The sequence below is a fragment of the Pteropus alecto genome, unplaced genomic scaffold (genome assembly GCF_000325575.1).
Source record: "Pteropus alecto unplaced genomic scaffold, ASM32557v1 scaffold101, whole genome shotgun sequence".
In the NCBI taxonomy this organism is placed as follows: domain Eukaryota; kingdom Metazoa; phylum Chordata; class Mammalia; order Chiroptera; family Pteropodidae; genus Pteropus; species Pteropus alecto.
Window position 1 is genome coordinate 12120161 of NW_006432945.1, and position 24668 is coordinate 12144828.

The window sequence follows — 24668 nt, forward strand, 5'->3', positions numbered from 1 at the left end:
CCCACTCTCAGCAGCCTCGCTCCTTTTTCGTTCACTGTGTGTCCACGTACGCACGCGTCTCGGTAACATCCCGCTCTTCAGCTACTCTGCGCCTGGCTGCGCCTGGAGTACTGAATGTAGCTGATACAGCTCACGACCCTGCTGGCCGGGCTCGTGTTGTAATGATGACCACGCGTCTCACATGGGCCCTCGGCGCCGCCCAACACCCCAGGATCAGTATCTGGTCGATTGACGTGCCTGACTCCTACTCTCTGAAAAGACCATTTCAGACGTTCCTTTCTCAAGAAGCCCTTTTGGTTTTAGCCAAGAACTTTGCTTCTCGTTTCGTGGAGGAAATGGGATTGACCAGAAGAGAACACCAGCAGCCCCCACGGCTACACCTGCTGGGCCGCTGCGTTCGTCCTGGTGTCGTCCTTTCGCCTCCTGTTACAAAAGACGAAGCGCTTGTGCTCCTCTGGGAGACCTACCCCTCCACCACGCATGGGTCATCGACTTCTCTCATGCGCTCAGTTGCTTCTGCAATAATCTCTCTCTCCCCCTCTACTGAAACATTGCAATCGGTGTGCCAATATTGTAGATTCTCTCTCGTCTGAAAAGTAAAAACACGACCTCCCTTCATCGCGCATCGGTCTCCAGCCATCACCCATTTTCCAGTTTGCCTTCACAGCAAGGTCCTAGAGCATTGTCTCTACTCCTCTGATCCCTCCCTTTACTTTCTCTCTTGAACCTTCTCCATTCAGCTTTTCGGACCCTTCACGCCACTGAAACTACTCTTACCAAGGTTACTAGTCGCCTCCGTGTTGCCAAAGAGGTCAGTTCTCAGTCCTAGTGCTCAGCAGCGTTTAGCGCAGTTGCCTGCTCCTTCTTCTGTGACACACGTCACATGACTTTGAGATCTGAATCTGGCTCTCTTTACACCTTTCTGCTCTGTCCCAGCCTCCTTTGTCAGATGCCCCTCTTCTCTGTTTCTGAATGTCGATGTGCTTCACAGCTCAGCTCCAAGGCCGCTTTCCCAGCTACATTCACTTGAGTGATCTCGTGGCATCCTTTCTCATAGTTTCAGATGCCGACTACGCATGTGTACGTATTTGTATGCTGAATTTATATCTCCAATTATGACCTTTCTCTGGAAATCCTGGCGTTGAAACCCAACTGCCTGTTAGATACGTGTACTTGGATGTCTAATAGAAATGTCAAGTTCGTATGTCAAAAACCAAACTCTTGATTTACCCCTTTCAGATCTGCACCTCCCCACCTGCCCCTCAGTATTTTCTTTCTTAGTAAGTAGAGTCACCGTTATCCAGTTTCCCAGGCCCAAAACCTTGCTGTCAATCTTGACTCCTTTCTTCTAGTTCATTGGCTAATCCTGTAGGTTCTATCATCAAAATATATTCCGAATCTGCCAACCTCTCAGTCCGTCTTTCCAGCCAGCTCTGTCCTAGCGAGCCAGCATTATTTCTCACCTGGACCGCTGCAGCACTCGCCAGTCAGTGATGCCCTCACGATCTGGCCGCGGCAGCCTCGTAGCATCAGCTCCCTCTCCAGCGATACCACACGGTTCCCGCCTCGTGTACCCAGCACACTCCCACTTGAGGGCAGGTGCTCTTCCCTCTGTCTAGAATTCTCTCCCTCGAGACAGCCATGTGGCTCCCTCCCTCCCTCCATTCCGATCTCTGCTTAAATGACATTCCTTCAGACAAGTCTTCCCTGAAGTATCATATCTCAAACGCGCTCTGTCCTTTTCCCTGGCTTTATTTCTTCATACCGTTAATCCCACCTGACATTACGTATTTATTTAATTATGTCTCCACCACTAGAATTTAAGCTTCGGGAAGTCAGGGGCTTCTTTTGTTTTGTTCGCTCTTGGATTCTCAGTACCCAGAACCGTGCCTGACACATAATAGGTGTTCAACAAATAGTTTTTGAATGATAAATAAATGAACGGAGCTTCCTTTCGAGTTTTCAGTGCGATAAAAGGGTATAAAAACAGATCGATCTCTACTTAACCACTCTAACTTTATATTTAGAATTTTATAATTCAGCATCCTCAAATATTTTTACTAGTCTTCTCTTTCCTAAAACAATACGAACTTTCCCAGAACTCTCCTAGATGTAAGGAGAAGAGGTTATAGTTATTAAAGTTACAGTCATATTGATCTTTTTCAAGCATAAAAGATCACATCACTCCTCCGCTTAAAACTCTCTGGTTGTTTTCCGCGGCACTTGGACTTCTTAAAAAATTATTTATCGCGGCCCCGTAATCTGGCTCCGGCCTGCTTCTGAAGCTCATCTTGCACCAGCGCCTTTCTTGTCCATCTCTCCGGAACGACCACAGCCTTCTCCGTGTTCCTCCAAGGCACCAAGCTGGGTCCTGCCTCGGGGCCTTAGCCCTTACTGTTCCCTCTGCCTGAACTCTCTTCCCTCAGATCTGCATACAGCTGGCTTCTTTTCATTTCAGATCTCAGCCTCAAAATCAAAGCCCAAAGTGCCTTCCCCTGACTCGTCTGGCAAATATTGGCGGCCCCCTTCCCTCCCCCAGGAAATCTGGACCTTTTGACTCTGTTTTTAATTTACATCATTATCTGAAATTATTTTGTCAATGTTTACTGGCTCGTTATCTTCATCCCCCACTAAAATATAACCTCTGGAGAAGAGGGAACCTTGTCCGCCTTCACTGTGTTCCCTCAGCTGGCGCCGGCCGTGGGACAGGTGCCGCCTTGGTTATTTGCTGCAGAGAAAGACCTGGACCACGTTTCGGGCTGGTGGTGCCTCCATCAGAAAGCTTCCTCCCCACTTCAGTCACTCAGGCCTGGCTGACTCTGAGCTGTTTAAGACTCTGGCTTCCCCTCGGTTTCTCTCTGCCTGTCCCCCACCCCCTCTCCCGGTACCTGTCAGGCCATTACCTTGATGGCCCCTGTGGCTATCTGGATATGGTGCAGCCGGCGCAGTGTGCTCTCTCTGTCGATGAAGTAGGAGGCCGCTAGCTGATGCAGGGTCTCGAGGGACACGGCAGAGCTGTTCCCACTGCCGCTGGCGATGGGGGCACTTCCCGCTGTCTCTGTCTTCCGGCTCAGTTTCCGCTTATCCACAAAAATGGTCAGGGACTCTTCTCCTGTAGCAAACAACGTAGGTTCATTGATGAGGCCTTCTGCTCCCTGATCCCCTACCTATCAGAACGTGAAACTCTGGCCAGGAGAGATGGGGCTGAGAAGGAGCCCGGTCCTGCTGCGGACCACCTCTTCCCCATCCCACGCCACCTGCCAAACTATCTCATCTGACTGTGCCATAGGATAACGGGCACCAATGCCTGAGAGTCCCCCCCTTTCCTCGCTCCTGTAAGTCCCCCCCACCATCCAGTAGATCTGTTTAACATCCTCTATTGATCTCTGTCTCAGGCAATCCGCCTCCGTGGGAGAGGTAAAATTCTTTCTCTCGAGTTGTTTATGAGAAGTTGCCATAGATATTTATGCTCCTTCCGAAAGGGCAAAAGCCTTGAAGCTCAGCCTGCCCCCTGCCGCCCCATCAAACATGCAGCACCTACCACGCAGGCAGCTGGCCTGCAACCTTGGACAGCTCCCTTTTGTCCATCCCATGGTGAGCTAAATGTTTTTAATAAATCCTGCTTTCTTCTTCCCAGGGCTGAGAGAACTCTGCCCCTTCAGAGCTTCCGATTCTCCCCCTGGGTCCTAGCCACAGGCTGCACCATCCCCACCCCCACCTCCATCCAGCCCAGAATCATTAGAATTGGTTTGTCTGTTTACCCATCTTTATAAAGAGGAAGTGGGAGGCAGGGACTCAGCAACCATTGACTTCTTTGCCCATGGCTCTGACAACTGTAGCCACAGCAAATATGGGGATGCAGAGAAGCCTCGGGTTAAGTGGCTCAGTCAAAAGATAAGTGGGAGCACCCCTGCTGGGAGGTGCTTAGTAGGAGGAACCTGTCTGTCCCCCAGCCTCCTTACCCCACACCCCCTTCTCAAGAGGGTGCGTCTAAGCAAACAGCAATGTTCTGGAGTGGGTTTGGATGTCAAGACAATATACCGTTCTCAAAGGCACCGGAAGGAAAACACTTATCAGACAATAACAGGCCAAGAAAAACAAAAGACCCAAGAAGACGACCGAAGCTCTACTTAGTGTGTCTATAAGCTATTTTCAGGGATCTGGCAACCAGTTCGCATAGGATGCTGATGCGCGTACCTCCGAGGGTGGCAGAGAGTAAGAAGTGAGTGCCGTACTTTCTGATCAGGTTTTCGGTGACCTGCTGCAGGCTGGGCCTCCTCCCCAGGAGGCGGACGTTCCGGATAAACTCCGGGGCGAGAGGCAGTGGCAAACTGAAGAAGTCCTTCCTCTCCACAGCCAAGTTGTTCACTTTCCAACGTGCGAACTCCCTGGAGGAAAAATCAAGAGCTAGAGAAAAGCTTATCGTGTTTTGGAGCAGGAGGCATAAAATCCGAAGCAGGTCGCGTTCTTCCTTCGCTGGCATCCGCCCACCTCCTCTCAGCCCACATCTCCCGGCGGAGGCTCCCACCGCCTCAGAAGCCCGTCGGCCCCGCCTGGCCTCTCATTCCCAGGCCGTGAAGAAGCCCCATCACGGCTGGCCTCCATCAGAACTTACTGCCACCAGCTTTCTCATTGGAGAGTGGCCAGTCAGCTCATTCAGATAAAGATACTCATGGTGGTAGTGTATGTAATAAGGGAAACAAACAAACAAACAAGCAAACAAACAGTGAAAATGTTGGGACATTGGTTTGCGGAGATCTGATCTAGTCACAGCTGCCATTCAGTGGACAAACCATAACACCTGTCACGGCCTCCGTTACCCATTTTTTAAAAATTTATTTATTTATTTTAATTAGTTTCAAGTATATAGTACATTGGTTAGACATCTATATAGTTCATAAAACGATCCCCCCAATTGCTCCCTCCCTCCCCTGGCCCTCCACCTAGCCATCATATTAATGCCAACTACATTCCCTCTGCCGTGCTCCCCATCCCCGTGAACAACTATCAACTACTAATGTGTACTTCTTTAACCCTTCACCCCATTCTCCCAGTCCCTCAACCCCACTCCCCTCTGTCCGTCACCAAATTGTCTACTATATTTGAGAGTCTGTTTTTGATTAGTTTGTTCTTTTTGTTCCTTAGATTGCACATATAAGTGAAATCATATGGTATTTATCTTTCTCTGTCTGACTTCTTTCACTCAGTGTCATAACCACCAGGTCCATCCGTGTTGTTGCAAATGGTAGGATTTCATTTTTTTTAATGGCTGAACAATATTCCACTGTATATATGAACCATAAATTCTTTATCCAATTGTCTGTTGATGAACATTTTCAGTTACTCATTTTTAAAGTCAGACGTTTGGTCTAGAATAACAGTTCTCAAAATTTTTGGCCTCAGCAATACGATAATCAAAGGGGACTTCAGTACCCGACTTCAAATGATGGAGAGACCATCCAGACAGAAAATTAACAAAGAAACATTGGACTTAAATTACATGTCAAACTAAATGCACTTAATAGACAGAGAACATTCCCTCCAACAGCTACAAAATACACATTCTTTTCACATGCACGTGGAACGTTCTCCAGGATAGATCACATGTTAGTCCACAAAACAATTCTTAATAAATTTAAAAAGACTGAAATCATGCATCTTTTCTGACCACAATGCTATTAAATTAGAAATCAATTACAAGAGAAACCTGTAAAATGTACAGATACATGGAATATAACAACACGCTCCTGAACAATGGGTCAAATGCAAAATAAAAACAATCTTAAGACAAATGAAAATGAAAACATGAATACTAAAACTTATGGGATGCAGCAAAAGCAGTTCTAAGAGGAAAATTTATAGCAATAAATGTCTACATTAAGAAAAAATAAAGATTTAAATGAACAACCTAACTTTACACCTCAAGGAACTAGAAAAGAAGAATAAACCAAGCCCAAAGTTAGTAGAAGGAAGGAAATAACAAAAATCAGAGTAGAAATGAAAGACGTAGAGACTAAAAAAACAACGAAGAGATCATTAGAGAAATATATCATTAGATAAATAAAAATTATTAGTTAGACTATCCAACCAAAATATAAAATTAAAAATGGAAGAGGACACATTACAACAGATATCACACAAATGCATATGATCACAAGAGATTACTATGAAAATTTATACACTAACAAATAGGACAACCTGGAAGAAATGATTAAATTCCCAGAAACATATAACCTATCAAGACTGAATCATGAAATTAAAAAAAAAAAAAAAAAAAAAAGACTGACTCATGAAACCATGGAAAATATAAACAGACCAATTACTAGTCAGGACAGTGAATCGGTAATCCCAAACCTCTCAACAAACAAAAGTCCAGGACCAGACCACTTCCCTGGTAAATTTTAACAAACATTTAAAAAAGCATTAATATAAATCTATCTTAAAACTTGTCTAAAAAAAAATAGAACTGGTGGGAAAACTTCCAAACTCATTTTATGGGGCCAGCATTACTCTAAATGCCAAAAACAGACGAGGACACCACAGGAAAAGAAAATTACAGGCCAATCTGTTCATCTCTGATGAACATAGATGCAAAAGTCCTCAAGAAAATATTAGCAAACAGAATTCACCAGTACATTAAAAGAATCATACGCCATGATCAAGTGAGACTTATTCCAGGAATGAAAGGATAGATTAACATCCACAAATCAATTTATGTGACACACCACATTAACAAAAGTAAGGATAAAAATCGTATGATCATCTAAGTAGATGCAGAAAAAGAATTTGAAAAAATTCAATATTCATTTATGATAAAATAAAAGAACTGTCATCTAAGTGGGTCTAGAGAGAACATACTTCAACACAATAAAGGCCACATATGACAAGCCCATAGCTAACATCATAGTCAATGATGAAAAGCTGAAAGCTTTTTATCTAAGATCACTTTAATTCAATATAGTACTGGAATTCCTAGCCAGAGAAATTAGGCAAGTAAAAGAAATAAAAGACATATAAATAGAAAAGGAAGAAGTAAAATTGTCTCGATTCATAGATGACATGGTATTATATATAGAAAACCCTAAAGACTCCACTAAAAAATTTTAGAACTAATAAACAAATTCAATAAAAATGTAGGATACAAAATCAATATACAAACATTAGTTGTAGTTCTATAAGTTAATAACAAAATATCAGATAGAGAAACTAAGGAAGCAATCCCATTTATAATTGCATCAAAAAGAATAAAATACCAAGGAATAAATTTAACCAAGGAGGTGAAAGATCCATACACTGAAAATTATAGACGTTGATGAAAGAAACTGAAACACACACACACACACACACACACACACACACAAATAAATGGAAAGATATTCTGTGCTCATGGATTAGAAGAATTAATATTGTCAAAATGTTCATATCACCCAAAACAATCTACAGATGCATTGCAATCCCTATGAAATTACAATGGTGGTTTTTTTTCACAAAATAAAAAAAAAAAACTTAAAAGTTTTATAGAACCACAAAAGATCCCAATAGCCAATGCGATCTTGAGAAAGAAGAAAAAACCTAGAGGCCCCACATGTCTTGATTTCAAAATGTATTACAAAGCTATAGTGATCAAAACAGCATGGTATTGTCATAAATACAGAAACATAGATCAATGGAACAGAATAGAGAGCCCTTGATAAATATGGTTAATTAATTTTTGACAAAGGAACCCAAGAATACACAATGAGGAAAGGACAACTCTTCAAAAAATAGTAATGGGAAAATTAGGTAGCCACATGCAAAAGAATTAAGCTGGACCCCTATCTTACACAATACATGAAAGTCAACTCAAAATAGATTAAAGACTTGAGCTTAAGACCAGAAACCATAAAACCTGCAGAAGAAAACATAGGTGATGAGCTCCTTGACATTTGTCTCGGCGATGATTTCTTTAAAATCTGACACCAAATCCAGCCACCCTGCTTTGTTGTAGGTCACAGCTAGACTTTATTAACTAACAAAGAATTACTATTCTGTCATGTAAATTGCCAGAGGCAGGGAAAGGCAGGCATCCTTCCATTTCTTGTATTTTCTTAAAATGGCAAAAGCCCCTCACGAAGAGAAAAGGTCACCTTACCATAGATGTGACTCCCACTTTAATCAAATCTAAACAATGAAAATTGATGGTCACACTGCTTGCACAGTCACTTCATTCAAGACTGTCAAACAGTACCCGCTACAAGAAGCTTCCTCAACCATCCCATCCAAAAGAACACCCCCGCCCTTTCTGCCCCTGTGCTCTGTATTATGTATATATATCTTTTAGCATTTATTACTACTTGACATAAGATAGCTTAAAATTCTCTGAATCTCCCTCTAGAACATAAACTCTCTGAGGGCAGAATTGATTTTTTTTTTCTGTCTTATTCAACAGTAATAGAACAATACTAGAAGTTGTAACAATAGAATAATAGTAGATGTCCGATATATTTTTGTCGAATGATTGAATGAGAGATTCTCTCATTTATTTTTTAATTTAAAATAGTCATTTATTTTATGTCGCAGTTCTCCTCATCCTTTAGTTGCTTGCAAATTATCGATGACTTGATTTTTTAAAAAAGTTATAGGATTAGAATACTCAGACGCGACCACCAATTAGTGATTGATCTGAAGTAAAAGTAAAACATCATCAATGTGTATATATATCAAAGGGAAAATTATATTTATTTTATAAAAATTTTGTGCATTTCTTAATATATATAAATCAAGGCTCTTGCATCATCTTCCATGGACACGAACAACATCCAGTGACTGTCCATCATCCACACCCTGGAGTCAGCCCAATGAACACAGAGCTCTCACTCAGACTTTGCTGTGCTGTACACCCTCCAGTCCCCTACACTGAGTCTAACAATTTCTTTACCCCACTCCCGGTATCCAGGGTCCCCCCAAAGAAGCAACAATCTCGGTGTTTTGCTCTTTTTCTTAGTCTTCATCTTCTTTTATAATTTTCCAACCTCAGACTTGGAAAATTATATATTTGATCCAAACCAAGAAGAATTTTGAGTATATCTTACTTAAACGAGTGAGGATATTGAAGCTCAGAAAGCTAAGTAACGTTTGAGTGCCGTTTGCCAACTTTTTTTTTGCATTCTCGTGTCCATCTAATATTCTCTTCATGTGATGCTTGGGATCAATGGATGAGACGGCTCAGGCCCAAGCAGACTAGCACAGGCAGTCCTGCTACCCCAGATCTTGTCCAATTGTCCCAAGGGGTGGGATCAATATATGAACATACCTATAATCTGTCTGCAGCACCACCAGCGCCAGCGTGCACAGCAGTTGAGAAGGGCGATTCCGCATCATCTTCCATGGACACGAACAACATCCAGTGACTGTCCATCATCCACACCCTGGAGTCAGCCCAATGAACACAGAGCTCTCACTCAGACTTTGCTGTGCTGTACACCCTCCAGTCCCCTACACTGAGTCTAACAATTTCTCTACCCCACTCCCGGTATCCAGGGTCCCCCCAAAGAAGCAACAATCTCGGTGTTTTGCTCTTTTTCTTAGTCTTCATCTTCTTTTATAATTTTCCAACCTCAGACTTGGAAAATTATATATTTGATCCAAACCAAGAAGAATTTTGAGTATATCTTACTTAAACGAGTGAGGATATTGAAGCTCAGAAAGCTAAGTAACGTTTGAGTGCCGTTTGCCAACTTTTTTTTTGCATTCTCGTGTCCATCTAATATTCTCTTCATGTGATGCTTGGGATCAATGGATGAGACGGCTCAGGCCCAAGCAGACTAGCACAGGCAGTCCTGCTACCCAAGATCTTGTCCAATTGTCCCAAGGGGTGGGATCAATATATGAACATACCTATAATCTGTCTGCAGCACCACCAGCGCCAGCGTGCACAGCAGTTGAGAAGGGCGATTCCAACCCTCTTATGTCATGAGAAAACCATGACACAGAGACGGAAGTGGTTTGCATAAAGCAATACTACCAGTTGGTACCAGAACCAGAACAAAAAGCTAATGTCCTAATCCTTCCCCAGTGCTATTTGACAGCAAGTAGGATGATGGGGACAATAACAACAATGAGACCCAGGGAGGTTAAGAAAGTCACTTGCATTAAGTCATACAGTTAGTAAGTGACAGAGCTGAAATTAAAACCCAGGTCAGTACCATACTGATGTTTCTGTAACACTGTTTTTCCTTGTGTAGATTAGGTTAAGTGTATTCTATTGCATTTTAATTCTTTAAAAATGTTTACTATATTCTAACAAAAAAATACTTTCATTACCTGGAACATTCCATCTTTTTAATTATACAAAACGTGAATTTATTGTGTATGCAAAACACAGTGCAACACATACGCTAACGCAAAACTTTTCAGTATGCCCCTTTGCAAGAGGAGAAATTAAGACCCACAAAAAAAATCAAATCCACACACGGGGTGCCAGAGCCGGAATCAGAGGTCAAGGCCTGATTCCAACTCTCCTGTGGCTGCTCAGGAACTCGTAACACAGAACAACAAGTGACTCAGAAACATGAATAATACTGTCTTAGGAAGCTTTTTATGAGTAAATAAAAAATAATGGTTAACATTTAATGAATTCTTAGGATGTGCCAGGCATGCCAACCATCTTACAAGTATCAACAATGTAATATTCACAACATCTCCATAAGGGGGAAAATATAATTATCTTCGTTTTATGGATGAGGAAATTGAGGCACGAAAAGTTCATTTCCCAGTAGGTAGCACCCAGTAGGTGGCAGAGTGGGAATTTAAATGCACTGTCTGGCTCCGTGATCCACAGTCTTTCTCACCCACCGTACAGCCTTTCCTGTGAAATACAAAGGAGCAACCACAGTTTTGTGACTAGAAGAGTGTGTGCGCGTGTGTGTGTGTGTGTGTGTGTGTGTGAGAGAGAGAGAGAGAGAGAGAGAGACAGAGACAGAGACAGAGACAGAGACAGAGACAGAGACAGAGACAGAGAATGAGAATGAATTTCATTGGAGAAAATGGATGTGGGAGGCTGGCGTCAAGGCAGAATTAGGCATGAGGTCTCAGCTGGCTATAGGAAGGTTCAGGCTCTGAGGGGACCCAGAGGTTTCTTCTTCTCCTTCACTGCCCTTCGGGGCCCTTCATTGAATCAGAATCATGCAGGCAACATCTATGAATGGAGTTTAAATGAGAAAGTGGTAAAACTATGCTTGTAGGATTTATTAAACTGGTTCTTTCCAGCATGGGAAATCCTCAGAAGGCAAGACTGGAAGGCAGCCTGAGCCATTCAGAGAATAAATGTTTTTCTCTCATTTTTAAGTTAGTAGCTTTTTTTTAGTAATAAAATAATCAAGATTCTTTTTTTCCTAGGAAAAGGGTATTTTCTATATATCAGTTAATTAACATACACTTCAATGAAGCCATCATCTTTGTTTCAATTAAGACATCAAGTATCTCCATTTCCCGTTAGCCATTTCTCTTGAAATCTTCTCCCACTGTGTTTGTGATACAATAGACAGTCTGAGAAAGCAAACAGTGGCGAAGCCCTTATGGAAAATGTCCTGAGAACGGCAGAGGCCACGCCACAAAGGGCTCACCAGTTAAGACAAAGGGTGACCAGAGCTCTCCACAGTGGACTTTACCTGTACAAGGTGTCAACGGTGCTTCAATGAGTTATTATAATTAACAGAAGTTTAGTTTATTTTCCATCATATCTTAGATTAGCCTAGAACGGACAATATGTATTTGTCAAACAGTTAGCGAACCCCTAAAATGATTAAAAAACAAAATAAAGTTTAGGAGAGGTACGATCCAATTTGGAGGGTAAGATCCAATGCGTTTAAAGCCATTGTACACACTAATACTCAGAATATTTTAGACCTAATTCAATATCTCTATATCTATATTCTGAAGTGATTGTAGTTATCTTTGTCCCAAACTGCTTAACACTAATAGTCTAGATTGTCAATAAACGATACTCTGGTTATACATGAATATAGGGATTTTCCCAGAATCCAAAGGGGCAGCACTGAACAGCCATGCTAAGCCTGAGGCAGCAGGAGCTCCAGCAGAGCCCTGTGCCTGGGCCAGCTCTGAGTTTCCAGCAAAAGGGTCCCATTGAGAATATTAAATGGCACAAGGTGTTCCTAACTGGAAAGAGGTAAATAAAGGCCACCAAGCCCCCCACAGCCATGTGTTCCTTCACGTTACACAACGTCAACAAGAACCCTGCCAGTGAGAGCCCCCGAGGGGCCTGTGCTCCCAGCAAGCACAGCCAGGGTCCTCATCCCAGCTGCTGCCTCCAGCAGCCACCGTTTTTCAGGCTTAGAAGCTGAGAACATTGATCTGGCCCCCATGAAGAGGCATTACCTGTGAAGGCTCCCTCCCTGTGCAGCCTTAAGGGAGAGAGTAGATTTAAAAAACAAACAAACAAACAAACATTCATAGTTTCAAAGCAAAAACGGTCTCAAGTGAGGCTGACACCTGGTAGTAATGAGCACGGCAGAGACAGAGTGGGTGGTCGTGCCCAGGCCCTACCAGCCAGATCGCTCTGCTCCCAGTTGCTGAGGGACATGTCCTTCCAGTGTTGTGTTTAATGCACGTTCAGGCCCATTTCCAAGGCCACTGATATGGGTGTAATTTGGAAAGTCGCCTTTCCTGTGCCCTGAGTGTGCAGCTCTACCCGCACCCCTCTGCTGTGGCACCATCCTATCCTTGTTTGAGTGTGGCCCCTGAGTGCTCGGAGACCGTCTGCTCCTCCTAAGGTGAACTCCAGACTGGGTTCGCTGGGGAGGGAACCAGTCGTGCGTCCAGCACAGCCAGCCAGCCATCACCTGCTGCCCGGGGTGAACAGGATCTAGGAGAAGTCTCAGGGCAGCCATGGAGCCCACAGTGCACGGCCCCAAGCACCACTTCGGAAACCGTGTCTGAAAGCGCCAGCTGCCACGGTAGAGAATACTGATCGCCCTTCTCTATTCGGTGGCCCTCCTGACCTACTTCCAAAAACCTGTCTTTAGGGGGGCACCTTCCGTCAACCTTTAGTGTTCGAGGGGACTGCAATACTGAATGGGACCGAGCTGTCATTCTCCAAACAGTCGTTTTGGTATGAACCATACTTGTAAGAAAAGGTATGATCAGTTTTCCTTGAAAAATGAAGGAAGACATAGGACAGGTTATTGAATGAAATATTTAAGAACTTTAGAACAAAAAAGGATGGATTGGCCTTAAGCCGAGGACACAAATAGTTTTCTTGTCATTCTCCTTGTGACTTGACTGTGTGTCTATGTAAACTGTCAACCAGTGACCATGGAGTATTTCTCACATACCAGCCGGTTCTAGATAAATGCACAGGTCTGTTCTCAGAACTCACCTTTCTTTTGGAGAGGTGCCTGTCCCCAACTAGCTTGAGACTTGCCAATTTGATATTGGGGTCTCAGTAAATACCACTGAGTATTGCGCTGCTGACTTTCCTAGAGTTCCAGACACAATGAAGCCTTTTCTTTATCTTTCTACCCAAATGCCTCGCGTCTGCGGCTCCTGCTCCCTTCACAGAGTCTCATCCACCAAGCTAAGATGTTACTGTTTGTTTGTTTTTTTTTCTTTTTCGTAGGGCTCACATCCTTCATCTTGAAAAACTCATATAAACGAGAATAGCCAGAACCAACACACACATTGAGGGATGTCAGTTATTTACCTCAGCAACTCGGCTAAGATGGTTTTATGTTCTCTAACTGGACATTTAGAAGGCTGAGGGATATATCACGTTTTGGCTCCTGTGCAGAAGGCAGTATTTCTAGACACATCACATCAGGAAGTTTCTGTCTCAACAACAGATTACTCTAATGTACTTGGCTATTAGAGCCTTTACTGCCATAATGAATAAGATATGATTAAGCTGAGCTATAAAAAGAAATTTTAATAAAAACCATAATCTCTTACACTGGTGTAGAGCTTTCCTTTAGATTATTATTTTTTTAAATTTGTACACAGTTTTCATCATTTTATCTATACAGGGAGCTTGGAAAAGAGAAAGGAAATATCGTTGCTCAACTATTAACTTTTCTCGGGTTAATAAATGAAGAAGACAGTGAAACTTGAAAGCAGTAGCCTGCGTTTCTGTTGATCAGTGGCAGAGTTTGAGGAAGCCCCAGACAGTGCTGCAGATGGTTTTCTGCCTTTGTGTGTGACCTGTGCTCAAGCTCAGAGACTACTGTACACCTTTGTCATCCTCCCCAGGAAATTCTTTGCCACATTTACCACTGTGGCCGGCAGAAATCCCCAGGCAGGAAGGCTTCGATCCAGGAGCCATTCGATTAAATAATATCTTGGCCCCTGTAACTCGAGGAGGCACGAGGCTAGCCCTCCTCTGATGTCCCAGTGCCGCTGTCCTTCCCACCGTCTGGAAGAATTCAGGAAGCCTGGTGTGGAGGTAATTTAGCAGCCTGCTGTGTTCTCAGACAACGGCCGTAAACAATGACTGGCCAATTTCATTCTAATCTTCCCAATTTTGCTCTAATTAAAATCAAGCTGCAGCTTTCAAACAGTTTAATTAAGGCTGATTGGGAGCGATGGGGAGGGGGTACTCGAGCTTCAAGAAAAGGAAGAGATCCGTGTTTGGGCGATCGTACACTGCCCTTTTGGGGCCCAGGGTCTCAGAGGCACTGAGCGTGGTGTGGAGTCAACGTGAAACACAACAGACACATTGGGATGGAGGATCAGTGAATCTATGAGACCAGAAGAACTGAAGAGGGAGCTAAGGTCTGGGTTTTCCCAGGTACAGAGCCCCCAGCTCTGCCCTGACCTCCTGGCATGCTCCCCCCAGCTCCTCTGTTCAACTGTGCAGTAAAGACTCTGTTTGCTTTTCACCACCCGTTGTGCTTGTCTCTGCTCAGCAAGCCGGCAGCCCGTGTTATGCTTCTCCCCAGCAAATGTCCACAGGCTTCCTGTCATCTCCTTAACGCTAAGAGAATTCCCTCAGACTGGCCATTCCTTCCATTCTTCTACAAGTTTATTCCTTCTGCAGTGAGATAGCCCTTCTGATATTTGAGTGCATTACTTTTTATGCGAGCCACTCTTCTTTAGACTACATGTTTTTAGTTTTTTCGAGACAGTTTTCAGGTCCTTAGGCCCTTACGTTCAACCTTCTCTGCATGCAATCTAGCTAGTCAATGCATTTCTTTTTTAAAAATGAAAACAAAAATTAAATTCAATCCAGTAGTTGTGTTCCGAGCCACTAAGAGTACACTAGGATACGACATCTGAATATATACATCATTACCATCATCATTATGACTATCATTACAGTGTTTCTTTTCTGAGCCCCTGTGTCGCCAGGCTTGGGACTGGATGCTTTACATAATTTTTAATCACACCACGATCTTACAGATGTCAGCGTGGTAAAGTGAATCCTCATTCTCGTCTATATTAGAATGTCCTTTGACATATGACTTTGCAGGATCACTCACTCGTATGGATGGAGCTTATTTTCCTCCTCCATTGATATTGGACTTGGCTATGTGACTTTGATTTGGAAAAAGGAATATGGACAGAAAGGACAGTGTGCCAGTTCTGGGCCAAGATCTTCAAGAGGCATTGCATGATTCCTCTCTCTCTCACTCTCTCTCTCTCTCTCTCTCTCTCTCTCTCTCTCTCTCTCTCTCTCTCTCTCTTTCTCTGCACTCACCATGAGAGTTACTTTCCCAGGTGCTGCCCTTTCAGCCTGTGCCCCAAAATAAACATTGTTGATGTAAAGACCCAGTGCGGACCTCCCTCGAAGGCCTGCAGCCTGAAGCATAGCTAGTCAAGCCAACTTACAGATGCATGAGAATAAGTGATTATTGTTTTAAGCTACCGAGGTGTGGGGTTGTTTTCATATACATAATTGCAGTAGTAGTTAACTGATACACACCGCATACTTTAGTATTATTTTGTAGCCAGACTGGCTGAGGCTCAGATAATTTAAGTATCTTAGTCAAGGACACTTAGTTAAGCAACAGATGAAGATTATGAGCTTTCTACGATACATATTCCTTTTACCGATGCACTTGAACATTGTATTCATTTTTTAAAAGACAAGAATATTCTTGGTAACAGTCATCTTATGGTCAATCAAACTCCAGATTTTTTTCCAACCCCAGATTTTTTTTTTTTCCTCAGCTCAGCCAGGTTTCCTATACCTTATATATTTGTGAAGTTGACATTTTGAACTTAAATTTAGGGCTTTGGATTTCATCCTCTTCTCGTATTGTGCCCCTTTTGGCAGAGACTGGAAAGACGTTCTCTAAACTGTTTCTGTTTTCCTCCTAGGCTCACACGCAGACAGCTCTCCCAGCTTCCTCTGTACTTATGTGTAGCCATGGGACTGACTTCCGGCCAATGGGATGTGAACCCAGGCCCATAAGACCTCCCATGAAATCGTTCACGCTCTCCCACTTTCCCTGTCTACTAGGACCCAGAGAGGGGCTCTGAGGCCCTAAGGGATGACAGAGTGACTAGGCAGAACGCATCTTGGTCCTGAATGATTTCGTGAAGCAATCTCCTTTAAACCTTCCCATAAATTACACTGGAATGGAACGTGAGAAACTAGAAACTAAAAACAAAACAAAACATGTTTATTCTGTCATTGAGATGAGGGGACTATTCGTTCTAGCCGTTAGCCTACTCTGCTCAATACCACCTCGATCACGTCAATCTCACGTTCCAGCCTGGCAAAATGACCTTCATTCTTGATTTTATTGCCCGTCTAGATAAGGGTCTCTTTCAGTTACCTGATTTTATTGTCTGCGCGATCAAAATTCCATGCTCCATTTTCTCCCCAGCCCAGTATCATCCCCGTGTGGGGTCTTCTTCTCGTTCTGTGAGTCTAATGGGAGATGGTGTTGGCGTTGGGGCCTGACTTTTATGCCGTGGGATCTTGGCGTGTGAGTCGTGCTCCACAGGGAAAGCACCTGTCACCGTTAAGGATTTATTTTGAAATATCTAAAAATCAATGGATAGATTAACTCAGCCGACAGTTAGGGAGACCGGTTGCGTGGATTTTATGTAATAAATTTGATTAATGTATGGAAATTGCAGTAGAAAGAGTTTGATAGAGTAGGACTGCCCCATCTTTTTTTCCTCTTTATCCACTAATCTTTCTTCATTTTCTCTTTCTCTTCTCGTTTCCTTTCTCTGTTTCCCTCCCACCCCCCTCCCCGCCCCATATATACTCTCGGGAGACCCCTCAGCAAAAGAATAAGCATCTATCTTGCAGGAGTCAAAAACGACTTCATGGGGAGGTGATATTATGGGTTTGAAAGGTGATAGGAGCTCGGCCGGCAGAGAACATGGAAAAAGCTTTGCAGGAAGAAAGGCTGGGACGCGGAAAGCCACATGGGCTCTAAAGGAGCCTTTGTGTCTGGGCGAATTCGGAGACAAGTCACTGAGGCTGGAGAACAGCGTCCACAGGGAGGACTGGTATAACCCGTGGTGCAAGTCAGTATCCACTGAGAGTTTGTCGAAATAGTGAATGGGTGGGTTTGGAAGAGACTATCGTCTAAAAATAAGCATTTGAGTTTTATCGTTTGGGCATCAAGGAGCAAACAGAATACTTTGGAGAGGTCGGATTACAGAAGAGAAGAAAGTCCGGTGGTGAATGAGGAAGCCAGGGGAAGAGGGAAGAGGCCGGATTCGAAAGACAGTTCTGAGATAGACACCACACGACTCCAATGGCGAGTAGGAATGGGGCGGAGGCGGGAGTTCCGGCAGCCAGGTGGCTGGTCACACCGGGAAGCACAGCAAGGGAGGTAGGAGATATACTAAGTGTGATAGCAAACTGACGAGTGCACTTCTGGCTATGAGTTTGCCACAGAAACCAAGTCTAGGCGTACAAAATCAGATCAAGTGGGAGGCGAATGCAATTCTTTGAGAAGCTGAGGCAAAAGTTAGAATGTCTTCCCCTACATTTAACTTAAATGGAAAAAAAGCTGTATTCTTTCACCAGAAGCCCAGCACTTATTTCCAACTTGTCTCGAAGCGTCGACGCTTCAGTTTCAAAGCAGAGCCACCACTCTTCCCGAGGCGTGCCTGCGACCCAGAGCCACCATCACATACCGTCAAGAACGGCACAGAATGCAAGAAGTTAGAGGTGTCTGTGGCAAGGAAAAATGCCTCATCCGAGAAACTCCAGCATAGTGAACCGATATTGATCTGTGACAAAATTCTTGGGCGAGCGAGCGAGCTCCCTAGGAGTCAGAATTGGTTCAGGGGAAAAAAATCTGACTCCAAACTAAATTCCTTACGTTTTCTTGATGAAGAAAGATGGAAGTGGGAGAGATGCAACGAGGACAGCTTGAGGGAGAGATCGGGCAGGGAGGGGGAAGAGGGCGAGGAGCTTCTGGAGGGGAGGCGTGCAGTGCTAACCAGTCCAGGAATCGGGAGAATAATCGCTGTCCTCGAGTATCTGGAGATGCGTTGTGAAGAGGAGGCATTCAGACTCATCGCAGCGAAATGAGTGAAAGCCAAGTCAGGACCAATAAGTGGAATTATGGGAGGAAAGACCGTGATTCGATACCAGAAACGTCTTGATAGTGTTTGGGGCTGTTGCATGGAAATTGGCTTCGGTGAGCATGCAGAACCGCTCGAGAAAGCCGAGGCTGGTTGACTACCTTCTTGGGGATTTGTAGAGAGAGTGGTTGTCTGCATTGGGTAGGAAATAGGTGATTTTAAAGTTTCCCTCTAATTCGCAGATTCAAGCATCAAGCATCACTCGGTTCTGTTCTGTCACCCACATCACTGGGCTTCCTTGTACACCCAGACACTGTGTTCGGAGCTTTGGCCTCTTGTCCCAGGCCATCCACTTAAACCCATGGTTCCCAGATTTAATCTCCTGGCCTGCAGGCCCCGAAATAGACAGTGCTTATTTAGCAGTAACAGAAGGCAAAAGAATGTATTACCAGCCTCTAGAGACGCATTTCTTCCATCAAGTCCCATTGAGCATGAGTTTCTAGATGTCTGAGGCTGACATCCAAGGACTCGCCATGCTGTCTTTATCAAACTCACAACTTAGAACATATACAGAACCAGCTGAGTGAGAGGCTGGCTTACTGTGCTAAAGTTTACCTCTGTTACTAGTAAACCGACTTACGTCGCTTATGTCAAGGGAGCATTCGGTGTTTACATGCCTCCGCGGATCCAGGAGAACTCACTCCCCAAAGAGTCTTTCTTCCTGTCCCTCCTCCGTCACTAGCATGTCCCCAGGTAAGGCACAGATTCTCCTGGCACGCAAGGACAATGAGAACTCTCCCCGGCACTGGGGCTGATAACGAAGGCTTGGTTCTGGCGACCTCGTTCTTCTTCCCCGTCAGGGCCTCCTACCTGGCCAGAGAAACTTCTTGCTCACTGTGACTCATTCTGATGTCCAGAGCTTGTTTGTTATTTGCAGGTGGAGGAAGAAAGAGGCACATTTCTGGGCTTATGAGGGAGCCTGGCGTGGTGGCAGAACCAGGGAGCATTACACGGGTACGGAGGGGACAGCACGGCAGGCAGAGGGGCCTCTGCCAGAGGACTGCGTGTTCCCCACACCTCGCCCCAGCTATAAGAGCCCTAATCTGCCCACGCCCATACGGCTAAACCCTAACACTGGGAATCCAAGCCCTGGGCCTCTGTCATTGCTTCATCTGATTACACAGCACGCTGTGCATGCAAAGAGTAAGTGGGAATGAGCCAGAGGATATTTCATTCTTGTCCTTGTAAGAAACTCCAAGTTTATTCAAAGTGGCCCAATAAGCAGAGGTTATTTGCAGCACCAAAGCTTTCTTCTGATTTTATGAAAATATTTTTTTGAAATAGAAGTCATTTCCAGATAGATATTTTTGTTTATAAATCAGTAGCTCTGTAATCCTTAAGTCGGGGGCTAGAGACGGACTTAATACGGAATTGTTATAAGCCGTCGCCAGGCAGAAAATAAGATGCTGCATTTTGGAAATGGCCTTAAGTGTCTCCAGTAGAGAATCTGATTTACAGAAATTCAATTTACCCCACACTCTTATAGAAATACACTGGCAGTGCCGAGCCGACACGTCCAGACTTTCCTATGGATGAGTCGCTTCAGGGAGATTCATCGATTAATCTGTAGCTTCTTCCACATGAGGGTCCCCCAGAGTCCAAGTGTAAATGGGGAACGCTGGTGGGAACAGAGGAGTACAGGATTGTTGAGTGGGGTGCACCACCCTCCAGCCCTTCCAGGCCTACCTTCCACATCACAGAGTTCTGCTAGCATGCCCCAAACGAGGGTGGGAGGGGCAGGGAGCCCAGGCGGCACCATCTTCCTCAGAGCGTTCAGAATCCAGGCTCAGATTATTTACTCGATTCAATAATAATAACTTAATGATCAAGTCTGCTATTTTATAGGTCGAGTTCTGGCTTCTATTTTATAGGTCGAGTTCTGGCTCTTTCTCTTACCAGTCATGTGACAGCCTCTAAATCTCAGTGTCTTTATCTGTAATATGTGTGGACAACATGTGTACCTTCCTTGTATAACAATAATCTTACATGATGTGTGTGTGTGTGTGTGTGTGTGTGCATCTTTATCTGTAATATGTGTGGACAACATATGTACCTTCCTTGTATAACAATAATCTTACGTGATGTGTGTGTGTGTGTGTGTGTGTGTGTGTGTGTGTGTGTGTGTGTTACTTAGTAAAATCTTGGGCATATGATGAGCACTATTATTGTTTATGTTATTAATGTTTCATAGTATAGAGAGGATCTCTTGCTTTCTTTCCTTAAATTAAATAGAAACTTTGGCCAACTTATTAGCGCTCTTAGATCCATGGTTTGTTTGTTTGTTTGTTTGTTTCTTCTTTACTCCTTTTGTCCCATGGAGAAATCGAGGAGCTCGGTGACAGCCTGCTGTCCTGTGTTCCACATGTCAGCACTGCGTAGAGTTGACTCATTGAGACGCCTGCTCACAAAAGTCTCTTGTCTCTCGGACATGCATGCCCTCCCCTGGACAGTCCCTCTGAGCGCTTCCTCTCCCTTGCCATCCTTAGCTCACTTGGTGGGGCGCCATCTGAGGCCAGCTGGCCAGCCCATCTATAGTACCCAGCCACGCCTTCTCTGGTTGCTTCATTTAGGATTGGGCAAATTGGTCCAATGGACCAGTGGGCTCCAGTTGGCTTTAGGTTGAGTCAGGAATGGATCGTGAGGAATCCTTGTCTTGGACTCAGGTCCAAACCTTCGTGTCCAGCCCAGCTTGTTGGTAATAAATCTGTCCCACTTGTCCTCAGCTCCTTGTGAGCATACTCACCTGTCTCTAATCCTGGCAGAGAAGACAGATGACCGGCATGGGAACCACACCCCTCACTTGCAGCACTTTACTGCTTCATGGTCCACTTCCAGCCATTGCTCCATGGGTCTTCCTTGAGGGCAGAGCTCCCCGAGGCCCGGGGTATGTCTCAGTTATGGCCGTGTCCCCAGCTCTGTGGTGTGGCCGGCACACACAGACGCTCAATAAATACATACTGAGTGAATGAATGCACCCCGCTGTGCCACTCACTGTTCTGAGCTCTATGGACTGAAATAATCTTCTTGTGGGAGATGTGGGAAGCCCTGAGGTAGGACAAATGTGGCAGAAGCTGAATAAAGAAAAAAAAAAATGAGAATCCCTGACCCAGAAAAAGCTCTTCTCTTGAGGAGAAAAAAGAAAAGAAAAAAGAGAAAAAAGAAAAAACCACATGACTAGCCGGTGTCCCTGTCTGCCTGCATCTGTGTCGTGACCGTTTCTAGAAGAAGCCTCCCTTACTCCTTTCTACAGACACATGTCTCAAAGTAGCAATTCATTCATGAATAAAATTAATTATTTCTCAAAGCAAAAAAAATTAATCCTCTTTTCCTCTGTCTGACTGACTCAAGATCTTTCTGCTAAATCTCACCTGAAAACAAAACCGATCTCGCCTTCTCCCCTGGGCCAGCCTGGATCCTCCCTTTCTTTCTTGCACGTTGACATTTTTTTCATTTACTCTTCCCAGACCGTCTTTGCAATCCTATCTCAAGCCAGGGCGAATCACCTGGGTACAGCCCCAAAAGTCACGGGGAAATCCGGGGACGAGTCATTTTGTCCCGGAGGAACCCAAGACGGGCATGCTGAGAATTCGTTCTGACATGGCGTTTGAGGGCCAAATCTCTGCATCAGCGATGCAGAATGGAGCGCGCATCCTCCTCTCTGCAGTGCTTGAGAGGCTACGCTCCAATGTGTGTTTTGGTGGGTGTGCTCTCACTCAAACTGGACTGCTGAACTCCCAGAAATCAGTGAAACTCCATTTTCTCTACCTCTTGTAGCCTGCTACAGTGTCCAGAATGCTTTGCACAAAGGAAGTGCTCCGTAAATACCCATGAGAGGACCGGGCGAGCGAATACGAGGTGTGGTCAGCTTACCCTGAACTGAGTGATTTCAGCATAAATGTACTGGCTTTTCAGTTGAACCAGTAGATCTACAGAACCTTAAAGAACTGCTGACCACTTTCTCACCAGGGGAATAGTCATGCTCTATTTTTCCAATGTAGAAACAAAAGGAATTGCCTTTAGTCCTACCTTCTCCAGACATACAATTATTTTTACTTCATTTTACTCACCCCTAATTCAGAGAAACAACATGCCCTTTCCAGGTGAGATTTTTGAAATTGTACCCTGGAAGAAACCAGTGTCTAATGGAGCCTTTTGGTATTTTGGAAGGATGAGACATGGCAGAAATAACAGAGTGGGGCAGAGCAGGAGAAGGAGGGACTCGGTACCGAGCATCCTGACATTTGCATTGGACACGTGGGACTGGCCGCTCAGTTCCTGATTCACGCCTTCGCTCCTTTGCCATTGGTTAGACTGCTCTTGGGTCTACCACGCCATTCCCCAGGCTCTGCACCTGGAGACTCCCCGCTCACCCACCTGAGCTGAGCCTGTACACCACATTCATTCCAGGTGTCCTTGACCTTTCTTTGACAAGAGACCTAGCACTTGTCTCTATCCGTACTTATCTGTAAGACCCATTACATCAGAAACTCCTCCTTGGTCATGGTTTATTAGCAGAAGCACAGAGCTGGCCCTCAAAAATGCTGATGGAATGAATATTGCTCTTCGTAGGCTCTTGAACCGTAGGTGCTCGTTTGTTATGTGCTTTCTTCTCGCTCCAGGAGAGCTTCCTTGTCCGGTGCTTAGTATATTCCGAGACCTTCATGAAGGTCTGTTACACGGGTGTGGTATTTTCCATGTCAGGGGTGGGACAGGACTCTGCACAAGGACAAGGATATGCAAGGCTCATCGTCCAGACACTTCCAGAATGAAATTCCCTGGGTGAGGTCCTTATGCTGGGTCTCCAGTCTAGATTTGATATTACATGTCAGAGGTACATTTAGCCAGTGCTGAACTCCTGATTAAAGCAAATTCTAAACAGTTTATTCTGTCCCCCTCCTACCTTCTCACCTCTGTGGGCTGAGAAATAGCACCTGTGACCAGAACTGCAGGATCCTTATTGCCTCCCATTTTGCTCTAATGTGTTTTGCTCTGGTTGGTGCACCATACTTCTCTCTCCTTTCATCCCAAGATCGCCCTTGTTGTCAAAATATAAACCCAGTGAGGAGTTCAGAGACCAATCAGGTGACAGTCATTTCTCCAAGGGAGCTTCCCTCCTTCCCTGCCTGTCCCACCTGCCTGAGAACCGTGGCTTCCCTTGTGGGGTCCTACAGCTGTGTGATAACAGCCTTTTTCTACCCTAGGAGCTGTAATGAACTCCTAGACAATCACTGGGATCTACCCCAGGCAGACCAAGGTTGCCGTCTGTTTATGTGGATGGTGATCTCTTAATTGGGGATGGTGCCTCTCCCAGGGTTTGCTGTTTATCCAAATCAGTGTTCGTTAGTCTGGGAGAAGCGGTTGGGATGATGAATCGGCTCCGGAGTGCCCGTGATTGCTTCCACAGCTGCTCACTGCTTCCTCACCTCGCCATCTCCCGGGAGGCGCCCACGGGCTGGTTCTAGGCCCTCCAGCCTTTTCTGCTTTCAATTTTTTCTCCCAGCTGCTGCATCTATTCTTACGAGTTCATGTGCCTTGGCGCTAATAACTCCTAAATTTAACCTCCCTTGATTACGATTCTATTTCATTCGTGACATCTTCTGTAAATATTCTCACTACCTCAAATGCATCATGGGAGACGCTGCCTTCTGTCCTTCTTCAGCCCGGTCATTCTTGCTCCCCTCCTCATCTCCCGAGCACTCCGTGTAACCAGACACCTCGCTTCTCAAGCTTTAATGTCATACTCTTCATCTGGGGCTCTTGTTAAAATGCAGATCCCAGTTCTGCAGGTCTGTGTGAGGCCTGAGGTTCTGTAATTTTTGCAAGCTCCGGGTAACGCTGAGGCTCCTGGTCCACAGAGCATCCATGGGGCAGTATGGGTCAAACACTTGCCTTTCCTATACTCACTTTCCTCACATGTAAGCTGTTGCCAGATCTTACCTTTCATACTGATGAACTGCAAACACATTGTCTTTTCTAAGGGTTATTGCTCTGGTACCACATCATCTGATTCTTCCCCTGCTCGTCCCACTGGATGTTTCCAGACGCACCTGCTCTAATGATTCCTACCTCGACACTGCCTACCGTTGGGTACCATTCACCTCTCTTTGTTTTCAGCTTTG

The 24668-nt window shown here is 44.7% G+C and overlaps 1 protein-coding gene across 1 annotated transcript in view; it reads right to left on the bottom strand.

Moving 5' to 3' along the window:
• Window positions 1–24668, bottom strand: part of BRINP2 (BMP/retinoic acid inducible neural specific 2) — a 92335-nt gene that overhangs the window by 17601 nt on the left and 50066 nt on the right. The window contains exons 4-5 of the mRNA XM_006907788.1: window positions 4198–4388; window positions 2904–3112 (exon numbers count right to left, since the gene is read on the bottom strand). Of these exons, the coding sequence (XP_006907850.1) occupies window positions 2904–3112; window positions 4198–4388 (400 nt within the window). The remainder of the gene's footprint in view (window positions 1–2903; window positions 3113–4197; window positions 4389–24668) is intronic.